A 27197-nucleotide genomic window follows, 5' to 3' on the forward strand; every position below is an offset into this window, starting at 1 on the left:
ACCAGGATCTGTCAATTCTATGCCATAAAAAGTCTCTTGAATACCACCTTTTCCCCATCCTAATTGCCACTGTCTTGTAAATTTTTGAATAGTGTTTCCTCATCGGAAACTATTGCCTCTTTTGGCCGCCAGGCTCTTTTGCCTCTCCAGCCCCTCCCTGACTGCTCCCAGCATCAGCAGTCCCGCCTGGACCATTTGCATACTGTGTCTTCATCTGTGGAAGGCACCATCCACCTTGGTGGGGAGGAGTTTATCACTGGCATGGTTTAGAATGGTGCTAATATAAAGCAGATTGACTTTGAGTTGGTTGTTTTATTGTGTTTAAATTCCCTACAGACAATGCCACCCCTTTTGCCTAACGTGGCCAACATGTACCACCCTGTTGTCCTTGGTGCAGCCCTGGAAAGAATATGTTCTGCCCAGAGCTGCCGTGAAGGGTGAATGGAACATGCTCGATGAGAGCTTAGCCCAGCCCCTTTCACATTCTGAGCGCTTAGTTAATGTTAACAGTTAAGCAGTACTATTGGGTCCCTATTTCCTATATGATTCCTGCTCTGGCAAGCAAAGCCTTTTGCACTGGCCTCGCTCACTCCCTTCCACCCTCCTATGCTCTAGATATAGAAACTGTTTACTCTGACTTCTTCCATCTTCCCAAGCCTTTGCAAAGCCCTGTACACGGTCTGGGATGTCTTCTCTGCTTCTCTGAGGAGTCATCATTTAGGATCCAGGACATGGTCATGCTTTCTGGGAAGCCTTCCTCAGATCACACAGACAAAAAGAATGCCTCCTCCCCCTGCGCACCCATGGCCCTCTGCTCATGGCTCCTCCTTACAGCTCACCCCGAAAGGAGCTCCTGCGAGGGAGAGTCTGTGTGTGCTCATCTTTGTGATTAACTGTGTATCCACAGTCACCATAATTGTGTCTGCCCCATAAGACCCACTCACCACCTGTGGGAGTTTTGCTTGTTTGGTTTTGTTTTACTGGAAGGAATGGACAAATGAATGAATGAATGAATGAATGGGAATGGTTTTGACTTCACCCTAGATCTAGCAAAAAGTTGGGGTATTGACAGTTGTGGTCATTTTGTGTAACCTGATATCGGATTCTTCTTTCCACGCCCCAAGGAAAATGTTCCCAGGTGCTAGAGTACCTGTCTTCCTAAGGCATTGGCCTCGGTAACTAAAGGAAAGGCTAGGCTATTCAAAAGCAAGGAGAGGGTGGAGCGGGTCAGCTCTGTCTTCACAGCTGTCCCTGAGAGGGCGCTGTTCCCAAATCAAACCTCCAGAGGCCCGGACCGAAATACCGGAGCGTTCCCACAGGACTCAGCATCCCTCCCTCCCCAGGCTGCGGTCGCCGGTCCCCCGCGCGGAGCGCCTGCCCACACACATGGCGGCGCCCTGCTCAGCTTCTCGGCGCCGGGCCCGGCTGGCCTTGCCAGTACTCGGGGACTTCCTCCGCGAGCCCGCTTCCTGCACGGCTGGCATTTAAACCGGCGCCCGGGGCCGCGGGCTGCGGCTGCGGCTGCTGAGCTGTCCGCGGGCTGGGCCACGCCGCCGCCCCTCCTGAGCCGGCCGGGCGCGCAGGAGCCGAGCCGCAGCATCCGCTCGCCGCACCGGGGCCAGGGCTGGAGAGGTCGGGGGAGAGGGGGGGAAGGCCGGGGACCCGGCATCGCACCCCGGCATCTGGCAGTTTCTTTGCAGGTTTGACTTTAATTTCCGAGATCGCAGCCTTTCTGCCCCGCTCTGATTATTTCTCCTCCCCACCCCGCCTTGGCCGCGGCTGGCGGCTGGCGGCTGGCGCTGGGCTGGGCCCCAGGAGCTCGGGCCGGGTGCGTTCCCGCCGCCCCAGGGACCGCCCCCCCTCCCCGCGCCGCGCGTCCGGCCATGGTGCGGCCGAGCCCGGCGCTCGCGTGAGGCGGCGGCGCGGCTCGGAGCGGCCTCTAAGCCCCGGGAGCCAAGGGCGCCGGCCGCGGGGCTGCGCGCGGGGGGCGAGCGGCGGCCGCGATGTTCAGCTGGCTGGGCTCCGATGACCGCCGGCGGAAGGACCCCGAGGTCTTCCAGACGGTGAGCGAGGGGCTCAAGAAACTCTACAAGACCAAGCTGCTGCCCCTGGAAGAGCATTACCGCTTCCACGAGTTTCACTCGCCTGCCCTGGAGGATGCCGATTTCGACAACAAGCCCATGGTCCTGCTGGTGGGCCAGTACTCCACTGGGAAGACCACCTTCATCAGGTGAGCCGGCCCCGGGGCCCTGGCAGCCCACCCCGCCGCCCAGCGCCTGCGGCCTCCGTTCACTCCCGGGGGCCCCTCCTGCCTGGGGACAAGCGGGAAGCCTTCCGTGGAGGGCGCTGAAGACATTCTGCTGTGTGTGTGTCCAAAGCTTACCTCCCCCCACCCCTCATTTCACTGCTGGTCCCGCACCCCTTCCTACCTAGTGCCTCGCTGCTGGACTTAGCCCTTGGCTCCAGAGGTCGGCTTGAAGAAGTTCAGGGCCATCCGTATTCTCCCCATTTTGTGGATGATGAAACTGAGGCCCAGGAGGCCCAGTGAGAAAACTCCTGGTCACAAGAGCACCTTATGCTGGTTGGGGGTGCCTCACACCCTCACTTTTTAGGGGCAAGCCCTTCATGGCCAGGACCACCTCCCTTGCCTTCTTAAGGGCTCAGCCACTCACGTGGGGGTTTTGCAGCTGAGGAGGTGGCCTGGGACTCTGTGGCCCCTGCTGGGGCGGTGCCACTGGTCCTTCTTTTTATCAGTTTCCTTCTCCGAGCAGAGTTCCCACATAGATCTCTTGGAGACTGGACAGAAGCAGTGTCAGAAGCATGTTTTTTTCTTTTCCCTTGTTTGATCTTAATGACTCAGTAATAACATTAACGTCTTTTAGAGGTGCAAGGGACGTGGGCGGGTGGGTCTCATCCAGCCCCTTGACTTGGCAGGTGTAGAGGGGTTAAGTGACCGTCCAAAGCCGTGTAACTGAGTAGGAGGCCCACCTGGGATGCTGAGATGCATGGGAGGAGATGCTTGGCTAAATGCCCGTGGCGCTGAGAGTGAGTCATCTATTCCCTTGAATTACAGAATCCTAGGGCCAGAGGGAAACTCAAGGAGTCAGCTTGTCCACCCTGCACTCAGAGAGGTCTGTACATTGTCCACCAGAGTGACGACCATCTTTCCTATCTTTCCAGGACAGGCTTCTCTCCAGTCCTCAGTCCACACAACCCCCAAGGCCAGGCGGTTTCCTTTGGCCTCATTTACAGTCATTGCCAAGCTGTTGCAGGTGCTTTGTGGCCCTCTGTTGAGTCAGACTCCTGTAGTGTGGCCATGGGGGCAGCGGCCCCCAAAATCAGTGGTGCTCATCTCCTGCAGGAGGTTTCAAAGCAGGGTGCTCTTGTTTCCATTCAGATCAAATCTTGTTTCCATTCCAGTTAGCTGAGCACCTGCAACATGCAAAGCACTGTGCTTTGTTCGGCAAGGAGAGCAGAAAAGTTAACAGTCTGGTTACTAATTTTCTAGATACTAATTTTCTCTGACACCAAGCTTGTACCCAAGCATTCTGGGAGCAGGGCTTGCACCATGCTAACACGTCATGTCTGAACAGAACACCAGATCGGCGTTGCCTTTGTGGGGTGGACAGCCTTGGGCTCAGCGGCTTTGAGGGGCTGAGTGATTTCTAAAGAAGTTAGGTTCCGGGGGTGGGGGGTGGGAAGCTACCGGCTTTGGATATCTTATGTTGTTAGAAAGACAAGGGCTCTTAGCAATGGATCTGATCCATTGCTTTCTTAACTTTTTAAAAGGTTAATATATCCTTTGAAAATCTGTCGAAAGCTGTGGCCCTGTCTTTAGGAAAATGCACATCCATGTACACAAAAATGCACAAATTGACATAGAATCTCAGAGCGAGAACTCCTGATCGAATCCATTTCCCTTGGTTCATGAAGCAGCCTCTGCTGCCAGAGGCACTTCCGGAGCTCCCTAGGTTCTGTACCAGGTTTCCTTTGTGATCCCTGTCCTCCAGCTGGCCTGGTTTGTGCCCCACGGGAAGCGCAGGCCCTTCACGGATGGCTCATTGCCCTTGCAGGAGCCCTCCCTAGCCCTCTGGACACACCTGGGTTATAACTCCCAGGACATGACGTAGAGCTTCTCCTTCGGTAGCACCAGATCTTACAACTGTGCCTTAGCTCCCTGGGGCCTCGCCTGGGGTGGAAGCTCCTGGAGGCTCCCAGGAAATGTTTACAGAATGGGAGGGAAGATGGGGAAAGGCGAGTGTCTCCGGGAGGCAGGATCCTGGAGAGGCAGACTTAAGTACCTCTTGCCTGAGACACTCTCCTGGCTTTGCCTGAGTCATGCTGGCTGTTAACTGGGTTGAAGGGAGTGGCAGAGTCGAGTTGCCATAGATTTTTCCTTATCTGAGGGAGACAGGAAGGCCGGGAGAGGCAGATCCCTCGCTTTCTTATCCTCCAAGTACAAGGGTTCTCCCTCCCCACTCATGTAGTAACTGAATTTAGCTCCAGCATCAAAAGCCATCCCCCCCTCGAGGGAGAGTCCACCAGCAGGGTAGGAGGGGTTGGAGCATGGGGAAGTCCTCCAAAACCAAATTACATATATTCCTCCTTTTCATTAAACCCGCTAAACAGCTATTTTTCCTCCCACTGGAAAATGTAGACAAGAATAAATTTGAGGAGGAAGAAAAAAAAAAAAATCACCCAAAAGCCCATGACTCAGGGGAAACCATTTTAAATATCATGTATATAGATAGATATAGATATTTATATATCTATCTTTCCAGTGTTTTTAGCTATCTTATAACACAATTGAGAGCATGCCGTAATGTAATTCTGTGTGCTAATTTATTTCACTTAGAAAAGGAGCATTTTTTCCTGTAACTTTAAAAATCTTGGTAAGCATTATTTTTAAGAGCCGCATGATATTTCGCTGTATGTGTATGCAATTATTCATTAACCAGCCCACTTGTTTTGGATGCTTTAGGTCATCTCTAATTTTTTGCTATTGCAGAATCACTCTGAATACCTCTATGCATATTTTTCCACACATTGGACTGTTTTCTCAGAGATTCCCAGAAGTGAAATCACTGGGCCAAAGGTTGTACTGTTTCATTGTGTTTTTAAATTCTTCTGCTTTTTCATTTGGATGTTAAGAATCCTATTTCTGAGTTGCTTTCCAAGAGAGTGAGCTGATGCAACACCCCTTCCCCAGAGCGAAGAAGGCCCCCCCTTGGGGTAGCCCAGAGTGCCCCCCGCCCTCTCCCGCCCCTGCTGCTTGCTTTGAGCACAGTGATTCGCAGCAACTCCTGTCCCTGGACTAAACCTGTGAGGGACGTTTCCCTCGGAAACAAAGACCTGCCTCTTCATTTCCTGGCCCTTGGCCCTTTGCCTCCCGACTGCCCATCCACTTTCAGTTATAGGTACTTACCACAGCGTCTATTTCTCGTCTCAGGAAGAACATGCAGAAAGGGACATTCTTCTAATAACTAATTAATGTGCTCTGATCTCTGCCTGAAATAACTTCCCTGGCCTGAGGCCCGGCAACCCGGAGTAATAACACTAAACACTAAATTGGCCTGCTGGCTGCTGCCTCCACACAGACTGCCTCTTCGTGTACAATAGCTCTGTGTCCCTCTAGCCCTGGCAGCCCTCCTCAGCCTCTGCTGGGTGCCCCCTTCATTCTTCCTCTCCCTGGCCCACAGCCTCCCACCACCCCCTCCCCGCTCCCTTGCACACGCGGCCCCCTGGTCACCAAGGTGCATGGCGGGCGGTCCCAGAGCCCGGGACTGGCCCAAGCGCTCTGGTGGGCTGGGAGGGAGGCCCGGCCGTGGCAGAGCTCAAGTAGAGGACCAGGGGATGGAGTGTGCGGCCTGAGGCTACCAGAGCGAAGCTGCCTGGGCCTCTACAGGGAGGTCTGGGCTGGTCGTGAGGACCTGAGGCCCTTCTACAATGGGACTCGGACTCTCAAGTATGAGCACGGGCTGAGGTGGGGGGGCTCCTCAGTGGGCCCTTGGACCTCCCACACTCCTCAGGGAGCTCTCTGCGTCCTCCCACGAAGGTGACTCAGCATTTAGCTGGGTTATGCCATCTTTCCTCACAACCCCGACGTCCCCACTGCCCAGGCCTCATCCCTGGCTTTACAGCATCTCACCATGTGAAAGATGATCCTCCAGAAAGCCAAAGGACTAGGGAAAGGGGCCACCGTTCCAGGTAGACCCCCTGACCTCTGCCGGGTCTGTCCTGCCAGCCACAGTCCCTGTAACATCTCACTCCTGTCCTCCCACTGTGGTCAGTGGACGCCCTTCTGTCGGGGCTGTGTTCTACTGGTCCCTAAGTGGGGGTGGGTGGGACTCTGCCCACCTCTTACAAGACCTGAGTGTTACTCAAGGGAGCAGACAGCCCTAGGCCAGAGGAATGAGTCCACCTGCCTCAGGTCTGGCTTCAGATCTGCCTTGAACCTCCGGTGTCTGGAGGTCATCAGGAGAAGCATTTACTGGCAGGAGGGGACCTCTGGAGAAAGGCCTCCATCCCATTCCCATTGACAGTGGGGTAAGGCCATGGAAAGGACACAGCCTGGCTTAGCTGAATCCAGGCCCTCCAGTACTGGCCAAGAGACCTCGTCAGGAAGGCCTAAACTGTCCACACGCCAGCCTCCTCATCTCTGACGTGAGACTAGCAGCAACCACCTTGTAGGGTCTCTCTCCCGATTAGGAAGGGAAAGAACCAATGTAGCCCCAATTATAATGCTGACACTGCGCTTGGGGCTTTATCCTTCCCTCTCCTCTTTCTAGCTGATTCTCTAAGCAGAGGCTTAGAGGCTGGCCCTCAGGAGGGTGGGGGGAGCTCTTGCCCAGCTCCACCCACAGTTGGGGGAGGGAAAGGGGAGGGAAGTGAGGGAGTGGAGGATCTTGCCTCTACCTCCAAGGGCTGAAGAGGAGTGGGGAAGGGGACTGTGGGCGGTGCTGGGTCGGTTGTGGACTGGGCGGGCGGCCTGTCACAGGGTGGGCACAAGAAAGGGAGCCTAGTGGGCCACGGGGCTCCTCTGTGCTGAGGTCCCTTTGTCCCATGGCAGAGCTGATTCAGCCCACAGCATGGCCATCAAGAGTCTCCCATCTCCTATGTCACTTTGTGATTATGAGGTGCTTTCCGGTGTCCCTAAAACCTCCTGAAACAAGTATTACCCAACAGAGTATTACTGTTTTTGTTTTTAAGATTTGATTTGAGAGAGAGAGAGAGAGCACGCATGTGCAGGAGCAGGGGGAGGGGCCGAGGGAGACGGTGAAGGAATCTCAAGCAGATTCCCCACTGAGCAGGGAGCTCAACATGGGCTCAATCCCAAGACCCTGAGATCATGACCTGAGCCGAAATCAAGAGTCAGACACTCAACCGACTGAGCCACCCAGACGCCCCAGTATTACTGTTTTGACCCTGTTTCAAAGCTAAGAACCCAAGGCTTGGAGAGACCAAAGATACAGGTATACAACACAAATACCTGTAACACAGAGCAGAAAGTGACCTGTGCATTTAGAGTCTAAAGATACGCAAAGTAAGAGCCACAGCCCGAGGTCTGGCCCAGCTGTTGTGGACATGGATACTTTGGAGGCAGACTGGGTTAAGATTCTTGGCTCCCTGCCTTTACCCTGGATGCTTAGGTCACCAGTAAAGCAGGCCACATGCTTAGATTGCCAGCCAAGCAGGACACACACAAAAAATGAGGGAAATGCTAGAAAATAATTTGCTTTAAAAGATGTGAAGAAAAATTGTCCTCATGGGAAAAATCAGAATTGCTTGGGACTTCCTGGCACCTCTCTTACAGTGTAGTATTTATTAATTTTGCATTGAATGGCCAGGGGGCGGCGGGGGAGCTGTACCAAAATCTTTTCCACTCCTAGCCCCTCTGAATATTGTTCTTTGGCCCCAGAGGGGGGCCGCCTCTCTCTCAGTTCGCTCACCTGCAGCACGGAGTAAGGCCGCCATCCCACGGCACTTCCGGGGCCGATGAAGTGAGGGCATTCGGGGGAAGGTCCCTGAAGGACACCTGCCACACCACTGGTGCTCGGCCTGCCCGTCCCTCTGTATTCTTGTGTGGCCCCATCTCAGCCACTCCCACCCAGGCTTGAATTAACTTTTCTTTTTTTACACTGCTGTGGGAATGCTTTCGCCTGGAACAGAGAGAAGCAGCCATGAGATCCCTCAATAGCTTTTTCCTTTCTGGACACAGTGGTGGCTTTGTTAAGGGGGCACTCGGTGCTGCAAGCCCTACCCAAATGTCCCTGAGAATTTACCCAGCCCTGGGTTCTCTGCCCAGCCCGACTGTGTCCCCGGACCTGCTGGTGGCTTCACTGGATTCTGTGTTTCTCCAGGCCCATGTGTGGTCAGCAAATTGGGGGTCACGTGGGTTTAGCTGAGAGAGCAGGACAGCAGGCCCAGCCACCAGGCCCTTGCTTGGCCGCCTGAGGCTGTGGCTCTGGAACATCCTGGGAAGTGGCCCCTGTTGTGCTGGGAAGTGTCACCCTTTTTTCGTCGGCTGGTACACCGCATCTCTCCTGGGGCTGGAATCTGAGGCGCCCATGTCTGGAAGATACTTCATCACAGCATTTGGCCCTCTGCAGGCTGGGCATTCCTGTGTGTCTCGAGCCTGTTTCTTTCCACCCGTCTGTGTGTCAGCTGTCCCCGGGGCTTTTGATGACATCCAGCACCCTGCTCCAGGCTCAGACTCACAACCGCCACACGCTCTGCTGGGAGGGCCCTGCTAAGGCTTCTCACCCAAGCACACGCGGGACAGGTGCCTCCCCTCCCCCACCATCACAGGCAAGAATGCATGGGGCTTCCCGGGCAGAGCTGTGACTCTCATAAGGCAGCTTCAGGTTCCAAGAAGGGCCTTGGAGAGCCAGTGGGCCTGGACCTGCTCTGGTCACCCACAGCAACCACTTCTGGGTGCCGCATCCCACTCGTGGAGACTGAGCTGTGAACCCCAGCGGTGGGTGTTTATGGAGATGAATACATTCCTGCGTTTGTGGGCACCGAAGCCTAACTTTCCCCCAAGGCCTGGCCCCTGGCCAGCCTCCTGCCAAACCATACTCCTCCTCTGAGGCCTTCCTGTCCCACTCCTCCTTCTGGTCCCCTGTGGGGCTCAGCCCTTTCCCGTTTCCTGGTCCAGGGACCTAAGGCAGGAAAGGAGACTGTGCATGTAGTGGTTAGGAGCATGAATTCTCAAGTCCGAGTGCTGAGGTTCAAATCCTAGCTCTGCTCTTCACTGACTACATATCCTGGGGCACATTGTTTGCCCTCTGTCTCCTCCTTTTCACAATGACTGGGAATCTCGGTGCCGGTAGTTTAAGTGCTTAAGTTCTGTAGCTGACATGACCCTCGGAACACCCCATGAGGTGGGTTTTCTTATTAGACCCATTTGATGAGAAGAATCATAGTGCTCACATCCGAGATACGAAGATGAAATGAGATAATCCCTGGAAAGTCTAGAACGGCGTCTGGCACATCGCAGGTGCTTAATAAATCGGAACTGTAATCTCCCATGTCATGGAGGAAGGGGGTGAGTTTCCCTTCTGAAGGGCATATCCCTCATGGTTAGAGAAACAGCTCGCTGGCCCCGGGCTGCTGAGATTCCCTGCCTCGCCACTGAGGCCCTGAAGAAGGTGTGTTTGAGGAAGCCAGACATGCTGTCCAAATGTGCACCTGTTGTCATTTATTTTCATCACAACCCAAGGGCCAACTCTCAAAATGGTCCTCTGATAGGAGAAGATCCTGCCCTCACACCTGGATTCTTGGGCTGTCTTGGAGGAAGATGAGGGGCTTCCCAGGGCAACTGAAGACCCTCCAGTGCGGCCAGGGGTGACCTCCTGGGTACTGGCTGTTTAACTTGGAGACCGCCACATAACCCTGCTAAGTCTCAGTTCCCTCAGTACCTGCCTGTAGGGCCGATGTGAAACCCGAAGAAGAGAATGTTCTCCTAGTGACCAGTGTGATGTCTGGCAGGTGGAAATGCTACTGAGTGTCAGTGGTTGTATCAGTGAAATGGGAAGGTTGGTCTAGAGCAGGTTGTCAACCCAGGCTGCATCTTAGAATCAACAAGGGAGTTCCTAGAAAGGACCAGTGGCCAGGCGTCCCCCCTCTCCCCCCAGGCAGCAGAGCAGGACCTTGGGGGTGGGGCCTGGGCACCATTAGCTGGAGCTGGACGGTAGCTCAAATGCACCACCAGGGCTGAGGACCACTGGTCCAGGAGGCGTCCACCTTCTTTCTCTTCATTCTTGGGCTCACCATGTTTGCTCTTGACTTCTAAAAGGGGCTGTGGAGAGGAGCAGGGGCCTTGGGCTCTCCCTTCCCAGACCTGGAGAAGAGCAGAAAGAGACACCTGCCACCTCCAGCCACAGCCTAGTCCTGACGCTAGAGGGCGAGACCAACAGTCTTAGATGGGATGGAGACCGACTTTTCACAGTGGGCCCTTCACACTGTATGATGTGGGAGGTGTTTTTATATTTTATATCAAATGACTGACTAACCAGATAAAGAAATACGGACCTATGGAAAGCCATCAGAGTCTATGGATGGTCTCATTCTGACCTTGACTTTGTGTAGGTACTTGAGCAAGGGACCTTCATTGCAAAGTCCACTGTACTCTGCAGGATTCAGTCTCAACCCGTGCTTGTTGCTGAATCCAAATCCTGGTTCTTCCTGCCCCGCCCCAATTACTGATTTCGGGGAGGGAAAAAGATAAAAACCAAGAAGCACAGATTAGATATTTTAAATTCAGCTAATATCCCACTTCCTCCACAGAGGTCTTTGGATTCCCCATCCGTGGAAATCTGTCCCTGCCATGAAATGTCATTGCTGTTCACCTGCCCTCTGCCGTGACTCACATCACCACCTGCCCGTGGCAGAGGTCCGGCTTTGCTCTGCGAACGGAACCCCTGCCTGATGGCTGTGTCCCTTCCGCCAGGTACCTCCTGGAACAGGACTTCCCCGGCATGAGGATTGGGCCCGAGCCGACCACTGACTCCTTCATCGCTGTGATGCACGGACAGGTGGAGGGGATCATCCCTGGGAACGCGCTGGTGGTGGATCCTAAGAAGCCTTTCAGGAAGCTGAACGCCTTTGGCAATGCCTTCTTGAACAGGTGCGTGCTCCGAAAACACTCATCCTAAGCGTTCTCTTCTCTTCTTCTTGCAGTTTGAGAAGGAAGGGACGGCGTCTTGGGAGCCTCAGTGCCTTCTCCATAACCACTGTCTCTTGATTGTCCCTTTCTTGCTGGGAATGTAACTGAGTCAGTCACCACTGATTAGGGATGTAGGAATCTGGGCTAATTCCTCCTGATCGTGAGCTGGGAAGGATACACCAGTTAAATCAGATCCCCCTAATCTGCACCTCCCTCCAATAAAAGCAGAGAGGGCTGTACTGTGTCGGTCCCAGCTCTCTTGTATCCAGTTGACCGTTGAACAACACGGATGTGAACCGCGTGGGTCCATTTACATGCGAATTTTCCACTGTGCGGTGTAGGTTGGGGGGATGGACACCCCTCACCCCTTATTGTTCGGGGGTCAACTGTACTACAGAGGGGATTTGCATCTAATTGGAAGGAGGTAGAGGAAGGTTCCTCTCTGTTCCTGGACATTGTCTTTACTGGATGGAAGGAACCCGGGGGTGAAGGTGGGAGCGCTGAGTGTGAGTATTGCCTCTCCTACTAAACTCACTGTGTGACTTGGTCAGGTCACCTCTCCTCCCCTGGGACAAGTGTAAGCCTGCAGACACCAGGGTCGTTGGGTCCGTTTGAGGAATGAAAGCTGTAGGGGGTGCGTGGCAAGCTGATCCTGCCTTCCCGTCATTATTCTGCCTCACCAGGATGCATGCTGACCCTGATCACCTACTGCTACAGATGCACGCCACAAGTTTGCGTGCGCATTGCACCTAAACAGTGTGACCTACTGTCTCTAATAGGAGGTATTTAGAGTGAAAGCAAGGGCGATGGGCTCTGCCTCAGACGGTCCTGGGTCAAAGTCCTACCAAAGAGCACCATGGATCTTAGATTATCTAATGTCTCTGTGCCTCACTTCTCCCATCTGTGAAATAGGGTAAGAGAAATATCCTTCTCCAAGGCAAGAGGACTGATGAAGCCTCTGTGGAAAAGTTGGCATTGGACGTGGGTGTTCAATGATGAGTGAAATGATGCTGAAAGGGTAGGGGAAAAGGACATTTTATGTAGAGAAAAGTGGGGGGGACAAAAACCCAACAAGCAGAGAGGAAGGAAAGAATACGGCTTGCTGCAGGAGCCCTGGGACCAGAAGACAGGGCGCTATGAGGCTTGAGCTTTTCTCCAGAGGCACAGGAGCTGAGCGGACCCTACCAGCTCTTCCCCGTTCTCACTTCCCTTCACAGCCAAGTTTCCAGACTTCACCTCCTCACTTCTCCCTGTTTCCCCATCACAGCACCCATGGGAAGGTCACCCTGACCTCTCAGTGATCAGGGGCTGTGGACACTTCCCTCCCTTTCCTTACCCCGCCTCTCTTGGCTATCAGTCCCTCTTGACCCCTGTTCCCTCTCAGCTCCCTGGCCCTCCTCCTGCCTCCCTGGCCAGGCCCTCTCCAGTCTGCTCTGTCCCCTTTCTCTCTGGCTCCCGTGCCCTGGTGTCCCCCTCAGTGGGGCCCACCCTCAGCCCCCTGCCCCTGTTACTCCAGGAGCTCAGCCTGGGGGAAGCCTCCGCCACAGCCCCTGCCCCAGACACCAGCCCCGTGCACCTGACCACCTGGTCACCAAGTGTCCAAAACCCAGGTCACGCCAGCTTCAGCAAAATGAGGAATTTTTCGTAGACTATTTGAATGGGCCATAGAGCCTAAGGATCAGAATGAGGCTGGGCCTTGGGAATAATGGAAGCCATGGGCCTCAATAGGACAGGGGCTTTGTCATGGACTTTCCCACCCCATAACCTAGTCCAGCGCCAGGCACGGGGCAAGCCCTCCACACATACTTGATGAACCGAACCGGGCTTGCTGACAACCATCCTATCTGACTGAGTCACTCTTTTGCTTAAAATGTTCCTCAGCATAAATGGGTTTCTGTTGCCCTCAGTATAAAATCCGAATCTCTCAAGGCCCTCATGAGGAGGCTGGAGGGGCCTCCGCCTCCCTACCCAGCCCTACCCTGGCCACTCCAGCCTCCTGTGGGCAGCCTCCCCTGATTCCCTCTTCCTTGCATCTCTGGCCTGCTCCCCTCCCCTGCATCTCTGCTGCCACCTCACTGGGCAGCGGGGCCCAGTGTACCGGAGAGAATAAGACACCTTATGAGTTTCCACCAAAACTAGCATCTAAGAGAGAAGGCTTGAAGTAAGAAGGACCTAAGTTAGGTTTACCAATTTGTATTTTGAGACTTCAGGATGCAATCCTAGAAATATTTCCTTTAACAAGGCTTGACCGCTATCTTGATAGCAGGGCATCTGGAAGCCCAAATAAATGTTCCTAGGTGGCACGAGCCATTCGTGAAGGCCAGCTCCCGTGCCTCCTCCAGGAAGCCATGCCTGGAAGCCATCTCTCCACCTTGGATTTCCCGAGCCCTTCCCCTGACCTCCCTCAGACCACTGGCCCCATTTCACCCCATACTGTGGTTGCCCGGGCCACACCTCCTCTCCCCATGAGGCTGTGCTCCTTGGGGGTGGAGATTGAGGTTTGGACATGTTAGGGTCCCTGACAGCAGGGGTTCACAAGTGGAGGACTGCAGCTGCCTCGGGATCACCCAGGGAGCTTCCTCAAAATACAGCTCCTGGGCCTAGTGCTGGGGCTGAGTCTGGCCCGGAGCCTGGGAGTCTGCATGAGAAGGCAGCCAGGCTTCTGCACCTCCGCCCCAGGGCTGGGACGTGAGAGGGTGCGTGAGAGCCAATGAGAGGACAGCGCAGGCTTGCTGTCGCCCCATGCAGGTTCGTGTGTGCCCAGCTGCCCAATCCCGTGCTGGAGAGCATCAGCGTCATCGACACTCCGGGCATCCTCTCTGGGGAGAAGCAGAGGATCAGCCGAGGTAAGCGAGGCACCGGCTAGGATTGGCTCTGGCCCTGTGCTATGTTCTTTCTGGTATGTTCCCTTGCTTCCAGCCTATGAGATAGACCCCCAGTCCTTGCTGTACCTTGATGAGCTGGCACTGCTTCGTGTGCTATGTGGAACAATCCTAGGCAGGGGGCAGAGGACAGTTCGGGCCTCGCTTAGGAGATAGCTGGCCTCAGTCTTCTCATCTGTAAAAGGAGACATCAACATCTGGCTTACTTCATTGGGTTTATTCATTCTGCAAGAGGCACGACTGTGGGCCAGACCCTGGTTTGCTTCTGAAGTTCCCATAGTCCCTGGCCTGGGGAGCTTGCCGTCTGCAGGGAGGGTGAATGCCTGCAGAGAGCTTCAGCCCGGGAACCTGAGGATGGGAGCACGCTCTGGGGTGGGAGAGTAGGGAGCTGGGTATGTAACAGCACTTTGAAAACTGTTCACCCCGGACAGATATGGGGCGACTGCTCACCGGGAGGTCGCTGGGCACGGCAGCGAGGAGACAGAACACGCGTGCCAGATGGCCAGCGAGCTAAGCCTGCCTCTGCCACGTCCTAGCTGAGCGAGCTCGGGCAGGGTTCTTTACTTCAGTTATGCACCCGTAAAATAGGGGGAATTGATTCTATCTACCTTCTAGGGTTGTTTGAGGATTAAATACAGGTACACGGCAAGCTCTGCTGGGCACAGAGCGAGTGCTCAGTAAACCTGAGTAAACAGATCATCGTCACTGGTCTTTCCTAGCTCTAGAATGCTCAATGATGCTGTCCATAACTCACGTCGGCTCCTGGCCGCCCACCCCAGCCTCTCCTGCCACACCTGCCGTGTGCCCTGGGTAGCCCCCTGCCCTTTCTGTGTCTCCGGCAAGCAAAGCAGGGAAGCCGCTCCCGCCCCAGTCCTGGAGCTAAGAGCTGGGCTGGAGCCAAGTCTGCATGCAGAAGGCAGCCTCCGGGAATGAAGGGCTTGGGACTGGCAGGCTTCTCTAGGCAGTGGCCTTAGGTGACGACTGTCTACTGCCCTCCCGCATGGGCCTTGGCCCGCTGCGCTCTGCAGCCAGCCCAGATCTGTCCTGCGGCATGTCTGGGCCAGCGTGATGGGGCCCGGAAGCCCCCTCCTCCAAGGGCATGACCCGCATGGGCCGGCACCTGCTGAATCCCAGGCTCCTGGGCCCCAGGGAGGAAAGCCCATGTGCCTCCTTGTGTACCGAGCTCAGCTCTGTGGGGGCCACCATGGCCGTGTGAGTGGGCGCAGCCAGGTCTGGCAGCGGGTAGATGGGGAAGACAGCGGGAGAGGCCCTCAGGTCTGCAGCCCGCTCCAGGGCCTGAAGACCCTGGTCTGTCCTGCAGCAAAGACAGAGCTGGTGCCTCAGGACCTCATTCAGCAGCAGGAGGGCCGAGGGCCGGGCCGAGGCCCCAGTAGGAAAGCCCTGCCTCCCCCGCGCCCCCCATTTCACTGAGGAGGTGACACTTGGGACAAGGTGGGGAACAAAGGCAGCCAGGCAGGAGGGGCCCGTATTACCACACCATGTAATCAGCAGATATCGATGGAGGGAGTCTGGGGAGCCTGGGCTCAGGCTCCCTACCTCTGGGCTGTCTGGCAGTGCAGGGGCTGAGGAGGAGCTTGTCTGAAGACCTAGAACCCACGGCCCTGGGAAGAGAGGCTTGCCTGCCCTCTCCTCCGGGCCTTTGTGAGCCCCGCGGTGCTCGGTCCGAGCCCTGTGGAGAGGAGGCTTGGGCGGCTCTCTGTCTGGCTTCTATGTGTTTCCCTAAACACTCCCTCCCTCCTTACCAGCCCCTCCCCGCCACCACCCCAGTTTCATCGGGGGTTCCCCTGAGTTTAGGCCTGAAGGAGCTTCAGTGTTTCACACTGGTGGCCTGGGTCTCCTCAAGGAAGGCTCAGGAGAGCCACAGCTTCTCAGTCTGAACCGCCTGGGGGTCAGGAAGGAGCCAGGGGTGGGGGTCACATCATGCAAGGCCATGCAGCCTTACAAGTGTGTCCAGAGAGGACTCCGGCCTCTAGGGTATTTTAGAACTAGGATGGGTCCTAACAGGTCACATTTTCTTCCTGAGCCTGTGTCCCCTTGTGTGACAAGGGTTAATGATACCCATCACATGACCTCATGAGGTTTACAGATGGTAATGAAAACACAGACATCAGCTCTGGGCCTGGATCACAGTGAGCTCCCTTCTTTTCCCATTATCTGCCAGCCAGGGCTGCCTGTTAAACACTGCCGGGGTGATCTATGTGAATGGCCTCCCTTGCGGTTGTACAGTGCACGACCTGTGCAGCTGTATGTGGCAGCCCTGCTTCCAGGGACATCTGCCCTCCTCAGCTCCTGTGCCGTTCCATTCTTTTCCTATTCTTGTATGTTCTCTCCTGCTTTGGACCTCGGGGGCTGCCCTTGGCAAAGTTGGTTGCTTGGTTTTCTTGCCTGTCCTTCCTATCCCTTCCTACCCCACACTGACCTCTAGAAGTGATGGCCCCATGAATGGTTACATAAGCCAGTTTGTTCTCTGCCTTCCTGAGTTTGTGCTATAAATGCAGCTGCTGACAAAAGCCGCCTGTGATGAAAACCAGAGCGGGGAGCTGGGCACTGGCACCGTATCGCCAGCCTGGGGCAGTGCTGCCCTCCGCACTCCAAGGAGCCTAGGAATGGGAGGGCATCGGACACCCTCAGATATCAGGAAAGTTTCCAGTGTGCAGAGCCTCTCCCATCCTTGCTCACAATCAGCCATAGGACCTAGTAGTTCCAGTTTCTGCCTACACACATGTATACCTTCTCATCTACACACACCCACACCCCCTCCGACCCCACCACACACACACAAGCGAGTGCACGGAAGCAAACGCTCTCCGTATGGCTTCTTGCCTGGGGCCCTCCAAGCTCTGGGTTTGGCTGCACCACAGATATGGTGCTTCTTCTCCCCCCCCCCCCCCCCCCCCCCCCCCCCCCCAGCCAGCTCAGGACAGGACAGGGCCCCGTGGGGAGTCCGGCAGACTGGGCACTGCACAAGATCACCAGGCGGAGAGGCGCGGAGAGCCTGAAATCCAGCCCACGCTCCATCCACTGAGCTTCACACCAGGTATAGTGCTGTGTCACCAGCGAAAAGGGGCCGCATTATCAAATCTGCACAGAGCCTTCTCTGGCCTGGTGGGCCCAGGGTGCCACATGCTGGAAAGTGAGCTGTTCCCAAGGGCTCCCCAGGCCTCAGGCTTCATGGGAAGGAGCCCTCCAGCCCTGGGCTAGAGCTGGAAAAAGTGTGGTCCTTTCTCAGGGTGTGGCCTCTCTGCCCAGGCCTGGGGGGAGGGGGGGTTAGGGGGAGAGAGGAAGCAGGGGACATCCGGGAACCTGAGTCCAGGAGGTCCCAGGCCAGCACATGTCTCTGGATAAAGATGCACTGGGACGGGCAGCAGAGGGGCAGGGAGCCAGTTCCTGGAAGTGACAGGATGTGCCCAGCCCCGGCCTCATTACTGGGAAGAAGCAAGGATGCAGCCGAAGTGGGAGGGCTCCGGAAGCCTGAGTGTCCTCACACTTGGGAACCACATTTCCTGGCTCCTTCTCAGCTGGAAATCCCCAAGGGCCTCACCTAGAAAAGCCACCCCTTGGGCATGGAGCTCACATCCCTCCAAGGGGACCCCTTCCTGTACAGGTGAGCTCAGCGGGGCCACAGCAGGTAAAACCCACGCCCAGGCCAAAAAGCTGGAATGGGAACTCAGGTCTCCTGATTCCCAGTGTAGCGGCTTTTGAGCATATTATCATCTCCTGCCCAGGAAGAGCGCAGGGAGTGGAAAGGGGGCAGACTCTCATCTGCAGTTCCCCTGGGGGGACCTCGGAGGGTCTGGGCTGGTCCTTACAGCCTCATGTCCCTGGTCTGTCCTTGGACTCTGACCAGAGCAGGGCCCGCACTTAGGGACGTCTGGGCCCCAGAGTTACACTGCCCACATGTGGCTCTGTGGGGGGCATCGTGGGGGGCCGAGCAGCCGAGTCCTGACACCCGTCACAAGGGCTCGCCGGCAGCCTCGTGGTCCTCGGAGGCCTGTGCGGAGTCTGCCCGGCCGCTTTCAAGGTTACCTCTAGGAGGCACACAGTGTGACATCTATTCCTCCTTGTCATCTGAATCCTTCCCACGTTTTGAAAATTGGAGCACTCCTATTTCTCTTTTGCTAAGGTGTCTTTAAATCTCAAAAGAGATCTTTGGGGACGAGATGGGACCTTTCATGCGCTCAGTCCTCTGAGCTCCAGCCTCACACGTGGCTCTGTCTAAGAAGGGAGTGTGGACAGGAGGCAAGGGCCTGGGTTCCAGTCCCGCCCGTGTGAGCTTGGCCAGCCCCGAAGCTCTCTGTCTCCTCCCTGCCCTGTAAGATGTGTGTGCCCCGTGTACCTCCTGGCAGGCGGACACTTAGGAGGCTCAAATGGATGGTGTGGCTGAACATACAAAGAAATATGCTGTCAGCTCTCTTGTATTTCACTGCAGACTGCAGGAAGCCCGTGGCTGATTGAGGAGTTGCCTTGCTTATTGTGCTTGTCTCATTGATTTCCTCCTGCCTGGCATGACTTAGAAATGCTTTCTTTCCCGTCCTCTGGACCCTGGGGGTTAGTGGGGAGAGCCTCAGATCCCGCAGTCTGCCTGGTCTCTGGGCCTGATGCCTGCAGATCAGATCTCTGGGCGCTAGCAGACTGGCTACCCATCAGCCCAGGGACCCAGGGATTCCGGGACGGCCAGCTTCGCCGCTCATTCTCTTAGGGCTTGAGTCTGTCTCCCTCCAGCTACGAGTTCATATGTCATGGGCCCTTGTGCTGCTGCAGGTGCTCAGGAGCTCCTGCTGGGGGGTCTCAGAGCCATTCCGGAGACCATGTCAGGGAAGGGGGCCTGGCACCCTGGAAGTTAGGGCAGAGCCTCCAGACTGATCCAAGCCCTCCCTCTACTCTTAGATCCTATTGCCATGGGCTCTACCACTGACCCCTTGTTGGTCAGGTGTTATTCTCCCCATTTTACAGCTGAGAAAACCAAGGTTCAGATTTGCTAAGGCCACACAGAGAGTAAATGAGAGACCTAGTCCCATGCCCTTTTCCAGCCCGGGCCTTTCAGATGCTCCCATTCCTGGTTGTGCATAAGCCCAGTCCCGAGACAGTGACCTGTCCTGGAGGATGCTAGGTTCTGAACAGCTGGGCGCAGGAGGCTGAGCTCCACAGAAAGGCCACGCCCCCACTGCTCGGTCCTCAGGGTCCTCACAGCCAAACCTGGGGAGAAGGCGCCTGGCGCTGCTAACTTCGTGATTGGATAGCACCTGTCAGAGCACGCAAAATTCACAAAAGCGGGAAGGTGAATGGGAGGCCTCTGGGCTTATAAAATCCCCGAAAATCTTCCCAGAATTGTCCGCCTGTCCTCAGTCCCCAGAGCAGACTTCACACAGGCACCCCAAGGTGAAGACAGAGGCCCACCCCCAGCCTCCTTTCTCCCTGTCCTGCAATGGCTTCCTTGTGTGTCCCCAACTTCCATCCTGCTGTGCTTTCCGCCCTCCACCTCTAGTCTTAGAAGCAGGGAGAAGAGAAGCTCAGAGATCTTCCAGTCCAACCCCCCTGCTTTGACAGGCAAAGAGACCAAGGACCAGAGACAGAAGGCTATTTGCCCAATAACACACAGCTAGTTAATGGCCGACCAGAAACCCAAAGTGGGCTTCCCAGGCCAGTGCTCCTCAGGTGACCACTTCAGAGCACATCCTGAGTACACCGAGGAGCACCTCCCCCAGGCAAGGGGACAGGAAAGGGCAGGGGGCGGTGCTGCTTTTGCCCCTCCCACCCCGAATTGCCCCCACTCCCCCTCAAGCCTTGGCGGCTGAGCCCCTTCTTGCATGGCTGGTGCCATCAGGGAGTGGAGAGAGTTGGGGTTGGGGGGAGCCTCTTTTCTCCACAGCTTCTCTGGCCTCTTTGCTTTCCTGAGCCCGTGGAGGGGTGGTAAGAGGGCCTGACTCGGGATGGGGGGGACATGAGCTGTGATCCTGGTTCTGCCCCCTCCCGCCACACAGCCATGTGCACTCTCTGAGCCTCCCCTTCCTTGTTGGTAAAGTGCCAGGCTCCAGCCGCCCAGCCGGTTAGGACGGGCTGCTCTGGGCTGCTTACAGGGGCAGCAGCATGCTCTCGGGGCCGCCCCACCGGCGGCCTGCACACCACAGCCACAGTCCTGGCACGCCAGACTGGGGAATGAGCCCTGCTGCCCTCCCCAGCTACCGAGGAGGGCAGGCCTGCTGGGTCTGGGCTCCAGAGTAGCGAAGCTGTGGCCTGCTTCCCAGGGTGGGGCTTGGGGCAAGGGGATCGGGTTGACCTGGGCCTCTGAGCCCTCTGGCCCCACTCCTGCCCACAGCTCTGAGGGACTGCCTTGGGGAGGTGAGAGCAGCCCTCCACCTGGCTGGGCTGAAGGGAAGAGTAAAATAGCCAGGCCTGGGAGGGAGGGGCAGAGGGGAGCAGGGAAGGGGGTGCAGGCAGCAGGCTCACCTGAAGCAGGAAGGCACAGGCCTCCTGGACTCTGGGAGAGGCTAGCTGGGCCTGGGCCGAGGGGAGGGCAGGGCAGGGCAGGGCAGGGAGGCAGGGAGGTGGCCAGGTGCAAGACAGCTGCCCTCCGGCCTGCAGGGAGCCCAGGGCCCAGGTGGCCCCGTCCAGTCCTGGCCCCTGCCCCTCAGTGGCTATTTGACTGTCACCTCATCTCTGAAGCTGTTTCCTCCTCCGGAAAGTGGGAGTGGCACTCCTCACCCTGCCTATCTCACAGGGGGCTGTGGGGGTGAACGTCTTGCCAGCCGGAGCAAGCACTGAACTTGGGGTTGGAGAGCTGGGTACCGTGCTCCAGCGGCTGCCTCCTATAAGCAGGGTGGTCTTGGCTGAGTCACGGTGCCACAGTCTCTCGGTGGCACTGACCCAGCCCCTACCTCGTTGCTGGGCACAGCCTGGCCCTGAAGCACTTTGCTGAGCCCCGTCCCTGAATGGTGAGGGCCCCTCCGCCTGAAGAAGAAGACTGCACGGGAACAATGATGTGAAGAGCAACTACGTGCTGGGCTCCGAGTGTATCTGGTCCTTAGAATTCCATGAATTAGGCGCTGTTAGTGTGCCCATCCATAGGTGAGGGACCACTGGCTCAGAGACACTGAGTAACATGTTCAAGGTCAAATAGCAAGCATGTGGAGGCGCGGGGACTGGAACCCAGCTCTGACTCCCAAGACCGTGTTCTGTGCACCGCGCCTGGCTGCCTCTGCCCGAACCCCTCCCTGTGCCCCGAGCCCCTCCGCCCCCTCCTGACCGTCCCTCTGCCACAGGGTACGACTTCGCGGCTGTCCTGGAGTGGTTCGCCGAGCGGGTGGACCGCATCATCCTGCTCTTCGACGCCCACAAGCTGGACATCTCTGACGAGTTCTCTGAGGTCATCAAGGCCCTCAAGAACCACGAGGACAAGATGCGGGTGGTGCTGAACAAGGCGGACCAGATCGAGACGCAGCAGCTGATGCGGGTGTATGGCGCCCTCATGTGGTCCCTGGGCAAGATTGTGAACACCCCGGAGGTGATCCGGGTCTACATCGGCTCCTTCTGGTCCCACCCCCTTCTCATCCCCGACAACCGGAAGCTCTTCGAGGCGGAGGAGCAGGACCTGTTCAGAGATATTCAGAGTCTGCCCCGAAATGCTGCCCTGCGCAAGCTCAACGACCTCATCAAGAGAGCCAGGCTGGCCAAGGTGAGGCTGTCCCCCCGGGAGATGTGCAGGTTGGGGGTGGGAGGGTCAGCTGCGAGAGTGGGGGGCCGCCACCCGCAACCCTGAGCCATCGCCTGCCTGCCTGACAACGTCCTCAAGCCCCTGCTTCGTGGGCACGAGCTGTGCCCACTTGGGCAGCTGGGGGCAGGATAGCCTGGTGGTTATGGTCACAGGCCCTGGTGTCAGGTGGCCAGGTTGGAGCCCTCTTCCACCGTTCTCGAACTGTGGATCCCGGCCCTGGGAGGTCTCTCTGTGCCTGTCTCCATGGCTCTACAATGAAAGGGTGGGAGGACAGAGTAAAATAAGGAAAGGAGCAGCCTCCATCACAGTGCCTGGCATCCTCAGAGTGCTCTGGAAATGTTAGCTGTCGTCGTCATCTTCCTCCTCACCAACCCCATCAGCAGTATTACCATTCCTAGTACTGCCTTTTACCTTAACCTCCCCGTAATCTCGCTCTTCCCTTGTGATCTAGGAAAACAACTCCCCGCTGGAAGCGACAAGCGAGGGTGAGGGGGTGAAATAGGAATGACTGCAGAAGTAACAGCAGGAGGGATTCGTGGGAAGAGATGGGTGAGAGCCACACCCTGGAGGGAAGGAATGGATCCGAAGTTTTCTCTCTGCCCCTGTGTGTCAGGTTCACGCGTACATCATCAGCTCCCTGAAGAAGGAGATGCCATCGGTGTTCGGAAAAGAGAATAAGAAGAAGGAGCTGGTGAACAACCTGGCTGAGATTTATGGCCGCATCGAGCGGGAGCACCAGATCTCCCCTGGGGACTTTCCCAACCTGAAGAGGATGCAGGTAACTGGGGCTCTGGGGCTCCAGGGCAAGGGACAATGTCATGCGAGCTGGCCGAGCGGCCTGACAATGGAGAAGGCCAGTCTTGGCTGCCCCAGATAGAAGCTGACCCAGAATTCGAAGGCAAGGAGATGGCCCCAGGTCTGCCCTCCCTGCTGGACGGCCAGTATCCCAGCAGGTGTCATATCTGGGCCCGGGGAGAACACAAAGCCCCAGTGCTCCCAGTGAGAGAGGGGCATCCATGATGTTTGGGGCCTGATACCTCCAGTGTAGGACCTCTCCCCCATCATGGCCACCACAGGCTTGGAGTCCCCAGGAGGCCATGTGAAATGGGACGGTCTCCAGACCCTCAAGTGCTTACGTCTACTCCTGAGCTCCCACTTGGGAGCAATCTGGGACACAAGCCACAGAGAAGCAGAAGTCTGCACAGGAGCTTGTCATCTTAGGGATACACCATGGGCCTCTGTCTTGGGCCAGGGGCTGTAACGCCTGGTTTCTCATGTTATTCCCCAAAGCAGTCCTCTGAGGGAGACCTTTTCATCCTCCTTTTACAGATGAGCAAACTGAGGTTTACAAAGGTAATTAACCTTTGTAATTAATTGCTGGCAGTTTTCTGAGAGTGGTGTTCACACAGGCTGCTAGTAGAAGAGCCTCCCGGCTGTCCCCACAGTCCAAGCAGAAAACCACCACACCATACTAACTAGATCCTCTCTGAACCTCTGTCTCTTCTTCTGTAGTCTGAGGCTCCAGAAGCACCCAGCTTTATAGATGTTATGAGCATCCATGCGATAATGTTTGCAAGGTGCTTAGCACAGAGCCTGGCACGGACTATGCTCTTAAAATGCAGCGTCCAGTTAGGTAAGACGTCACCCCTGGGGGAAGCTGACTGATGAACACCAGGGACCTACCTGTGTGCACAATCTTTGCAATATCTCATGGTTCTATAATTATTTAAAAAGAAAAAGTTTCTAAGAAGTAGGGAATTTTTTAAGAATAGCAACAGATGTAGTAGTAATATTGTTTGTGCTCCTGCTGCTGATTTTGATCTTGGGCTTGGGAACTTGTTTCTCAGTGTAAGACTGGGGGTTCAGAACGTCAGTGTACTTGCAAATAGCCCTTTTTAGTTTCCTATGTGCTAAAAGAAAGAGAAAACAAATAGGCGTTCAAAGTACACATTTGTCCATGTATCCATTGATTCCCGTAACCACTTACCAGGAGCCAGTTACTGATTTCAGAATCACTTGAACATAATTCAGGTTTGCCCCTCAGCTGTGGTTTACAGTATTTCCCACTTTTAGCCTCTCTTCCTGTTAAGAGTGTCATGATCTGCAAGCCAGCATTTGAGAAGATAACATTTGAAAGGGCCCATCCAGGGCACCTGGGTGGCTCAGATGGTTAAGCGTCTGCCTTCGGCTCAGGTCATGATCCCAGGGTCCTGGGATCGAGTCCCGCATCAGGCTCCCTGCTAGGCGGGGAGTCTGCTTCTCCCTCTGCCTCTGTCTCTCTCTCTCTCTCTGACTCTCATGAATAAATAAATAAAAACATTAAAAAAACCCCAAAATAATAAAAGTAAAAAAAAAAAAAGAAAGGGCCCATCCGACCCCATTTCTAATGTGAGGAAGGAATCCTTTCGCATCATAAATGATTTCACCTTCTCATCTGTTTGCCAGTCCCACGTTAGGATCTGTTGTTAGGGACGCTGAACCAGTCACGTAAATGGCCGTCCTGGCGGGGCATGTGTGGGGTGATGGGGTTACTCACTGCGCCCCCTGGAAGACATTAGGATGCCTGTTTGGGAGCCCACCAAACACATCTAGCTGTGGACGGGCTGGGACCTTGGGAGGTTATGCCCAGAGGGCAGGAGGAAGGGCTTTTCTGCTCCTGCCCTGCACACCCCCACCCTCCAGCCCCCATTCCCCTCCCAGGATCGGCCCTGCCTTGGAAGGGAGGTGAGAAATGCAGAAGCTAACACTCGCTCTTGAAATTCAGCTGTGGGTGTTTTCTGAATTTTTCTGCAGTGAACTCGATGTGCTTGTCCCTGAGGCTTCTCCTGTGCCCAGGAACCACCCTGGATAAAGCAGAGAAACGCACAAGTCCTGGTCTCAGAGAACAAAGCATTCAGGAACCACCCTTCAGTAGCCAAAACTAGCTAAAGAGACATTTAATTATTTTCTAGAACATTAAAGGGAATCCAGATAAATGGAGCAAACCAGTATTTGTTCAATTTCCTTTTCTTCCCCAGCCCCTGCACCTGTTCTCTCCTGCAAAATTCCACCCAGAGCCAGTGTGCCTTTTTTTCTCCTCCTCTCTCACATCTTCCAGTATTTCATTATTTTGTGATCAGCTTTTTAGCCTCCAGAGCTGGGAACATTCCAGCATTCACAGAAGGCAGCGTCCCCAGCAAGGGGAAGGCTCTCCTTCCCTGGTCTTCTACCCCCACTTTCTTTTCTCTCCCTCTCCCCAGGACCAGCTGCAGGCCCAGGACTTTAGCAAATTCCAGCCCCTGAAAAGCAAGCTGCTGGAGGTGGTGGATGACATGCTGGCCCACGACATTGCCCAGCTCATGGTGCTGGTGCGGCAGGAGGAGACGCAGCGGCCCATCCAGATGGTGAAGGGCGGAGCATTCGAGGGCACCCTGCACGGCCCCTTCGGGCACGGCTACGGGGAGGGTGCCGGGGAGGGCATTGATGACGCCGAGTGGGTGGTGGCCAGGGACAAGCCCATGTACGACGAGATCTTCTACACCCTGTCGCCAGTGGACGGCAAGATCACAGGTGCCAATGCCAAGAAGGAGATGGTGCGTTCCAAGCTGCCCAACAGCGTGCTGGGCAAGATCTGGAAGCTGGCTGACATTGACAAGGACGGCATGCTGGATGACGAGGAGTTCGCACTGGCCAACCACCTCATCAAGGTCAAGCTGGAGGGGCACGAGCTGCCGAATGAGCTGCCCGCCCACCTGCTCCCCCCATCGAAAAGGAAAGTGGCTGAGTGATAGACGGAGGAGGTTCAGGGCAGGCAGGGGTTCAAGGAGATGGGAGAGGAGGAGACGCACATACACACACACACACACATGCACACACTCGCACACGCAGATCTTGAGAACTGCACTGCAGCTGAGAGGCGCAGGGTCCCCCAGGCTTCCGGTCTGGTCTTTGGACACATCTCCAAGTTCTCGGTATTGGTAGAAGCAGAGGAGCGCTCCAGGGCCCCAGCTTCAAGCCCAGATCTCCACGCTTCTTTCCTTCCCATCTCCCACCACCCGGAGACCTGCCTTCTCCCACAGAGGCAGTTCGCTCGCCCATGGGTGGCCCACCCGCCTCCACATTCCTAGGCTCAGAGCAGAGGGAAAAGGCTTCTCGCTTAATCGGCACTGCATTGTTTTCAGTGCTGTCTCCCCCTCTGGCTTCCCCATGGGAAGCAGTGCTCCAGGGCTGAGAGATGCAAGGGAAGGGGCTGCTGCAGGGGGGAGGGGTGGGGGGCTGTAGAAGGAAGCATCCTTGGTCGGGTCCCGGACTTGAAGAGACATGGCCCTGAGCTCTGTGCTTCCCCAGGCTCAGACTCCGTCTGCCAGCACAGACCAGTCCTTGAACCCTACCCCTACTTCATGTCAAAGAATCCCAGACCCGGAGAGAAAAGAGAACAAATTAGCAGGGAAGAAGGCAAAGAAATTGCCCGAAATCCTCAACTCAAAGCCAGTCCAAGTGGCTTTGTTCCACAGATTTTGTGAGGTTCATGTTTTTCTCACCCAGCCCTGATGCTCAGACCCTTCTGCCATGATCCAGCCCCTCCCATGTGCCGGGAGCTGTGGGGGGCGCTTCACATACATTATCCCATTTGGCCCTCACCAACCCCCTAGGAGGTAAGCCTCAGTCCCGCCCACTTTGCAGATGAGCTTGAGACTCAGAGGAGTTGAGGTGACCTTCCCAAAGTCACAGAGGTCACATGCAGTAGACAGAGGATTCAGAGCCAGAGCCTCAGACCCTTCCTTCTGCTGTGGCCACGCGTGCAGGGTCCCAGCATTGCTAGCCACCGCCGCACCACAGGGAACAAGCTGAGCATGCGGGGCACACCTCAGCCTCCCAGGGCAGGCTGCTGAGGGAGGAGGGCCAGCCGGCACTTGGTGCGCCATCAGTCTGGCCATCTGTCCCATCACAGAAGCAAACCGTGCCATCTGGCTATGCAGCCCACGTTCCTAAAATCACAGAAGTCCGACAGCGCCACCAGGAGAGCGCGCTGGCCTGCCAGAGGCTCTTGGCGCCTGAATCATCCCAGCTCAAATGCAGCCACTGGCTCTCATCGCGTGGGACCTCGTGCCAGTTCTCAGAAGGCTAGCGTGAGGGGTCTGAGGTCTGGTCCCTGGCAGGAGCCCCGGCGACTCGGCAGCGTCCTTGGCATACCCCAGCCATTCTCAGTGCCCTACGCCCTCCTTCATGGTCTCTCCCTTGGCTTGCTTTGTGGCCACTGAACCAATCACTTTGTATGCTGTACTCCTACTGTGATGGAAAATAGAAACAAGTATAACTTATTTTATATCTATGTTCAGACTATATAGAGAATATTCTATGTATCTATGATGTGCTTACTACTGCAGTGCATTTGTCATTAGGATTCATGTTAATACAGCACATTTATCCTTTGGTA

General features: G+C 55.9%; 2 protein-coding genes across 2 annotated transcripts in view; one reads left to right on the forward strand and one right to left on the reverse strand.

Annotated features, from left to right (window-relative positions):
- The window catches only part of CAPN14 (calpain 14), a 58262-nt gene extending 52582 nt beyond the window's left edge, over nucleotides 1–5680 (reverse strand). The window contains exons 1-2 of the mRNA XM_045884354.3: nucleotides 5426–5680; nucleotides 2430–3454 (exon numbers count right to left, since the gene is read on the reverse strand). The gene's annotated coding sequence lies outside the window, so the exon portion shown is untranslated. The remainder of the gene's footprint in view (nucleotides 1–2429; nucleotides 3455–5425) is intronic.
- Nucleotides 1415–27197, forward strand: EHD3 (EH domain containing 3). Its single transcript, XM_045884352.2, has 6 exons — nucleotides 1415–2230; nucleotides 10952–11128; nucleotides 13916–14013; nucleotides 21330–21742; nucleotides 22395–22559; nucleotides 25021–27197. The coding sequence occupies exons 1-6, from the start codon at nucleotides 2004–2006 to the stop codon at nucleotides 25546–25548; spliced, it is 1608 nt and encodes a 535-aa protein (XP_045740308.1). The 5' UTR covers nucleotides 1415–2003; the 3' UTR covers nucleotides 25549–27197.

This window comes from Mirounga angustirostris, unplaced genomic scaffold (assembly GCF_029215605.1).
Source record: "Mirounga angustirostris isolate CCGP_5_RB_7025 unplaced genomic scaffold, mMirAng1.0.hap1 SCAF_10, whole genome shotgun sequence".
NCBI lineage: Eukaryota > Metazoa > Chordata > Mammalia > Carnivora > Phocidae > Mirounga > Mirounga angustirostris.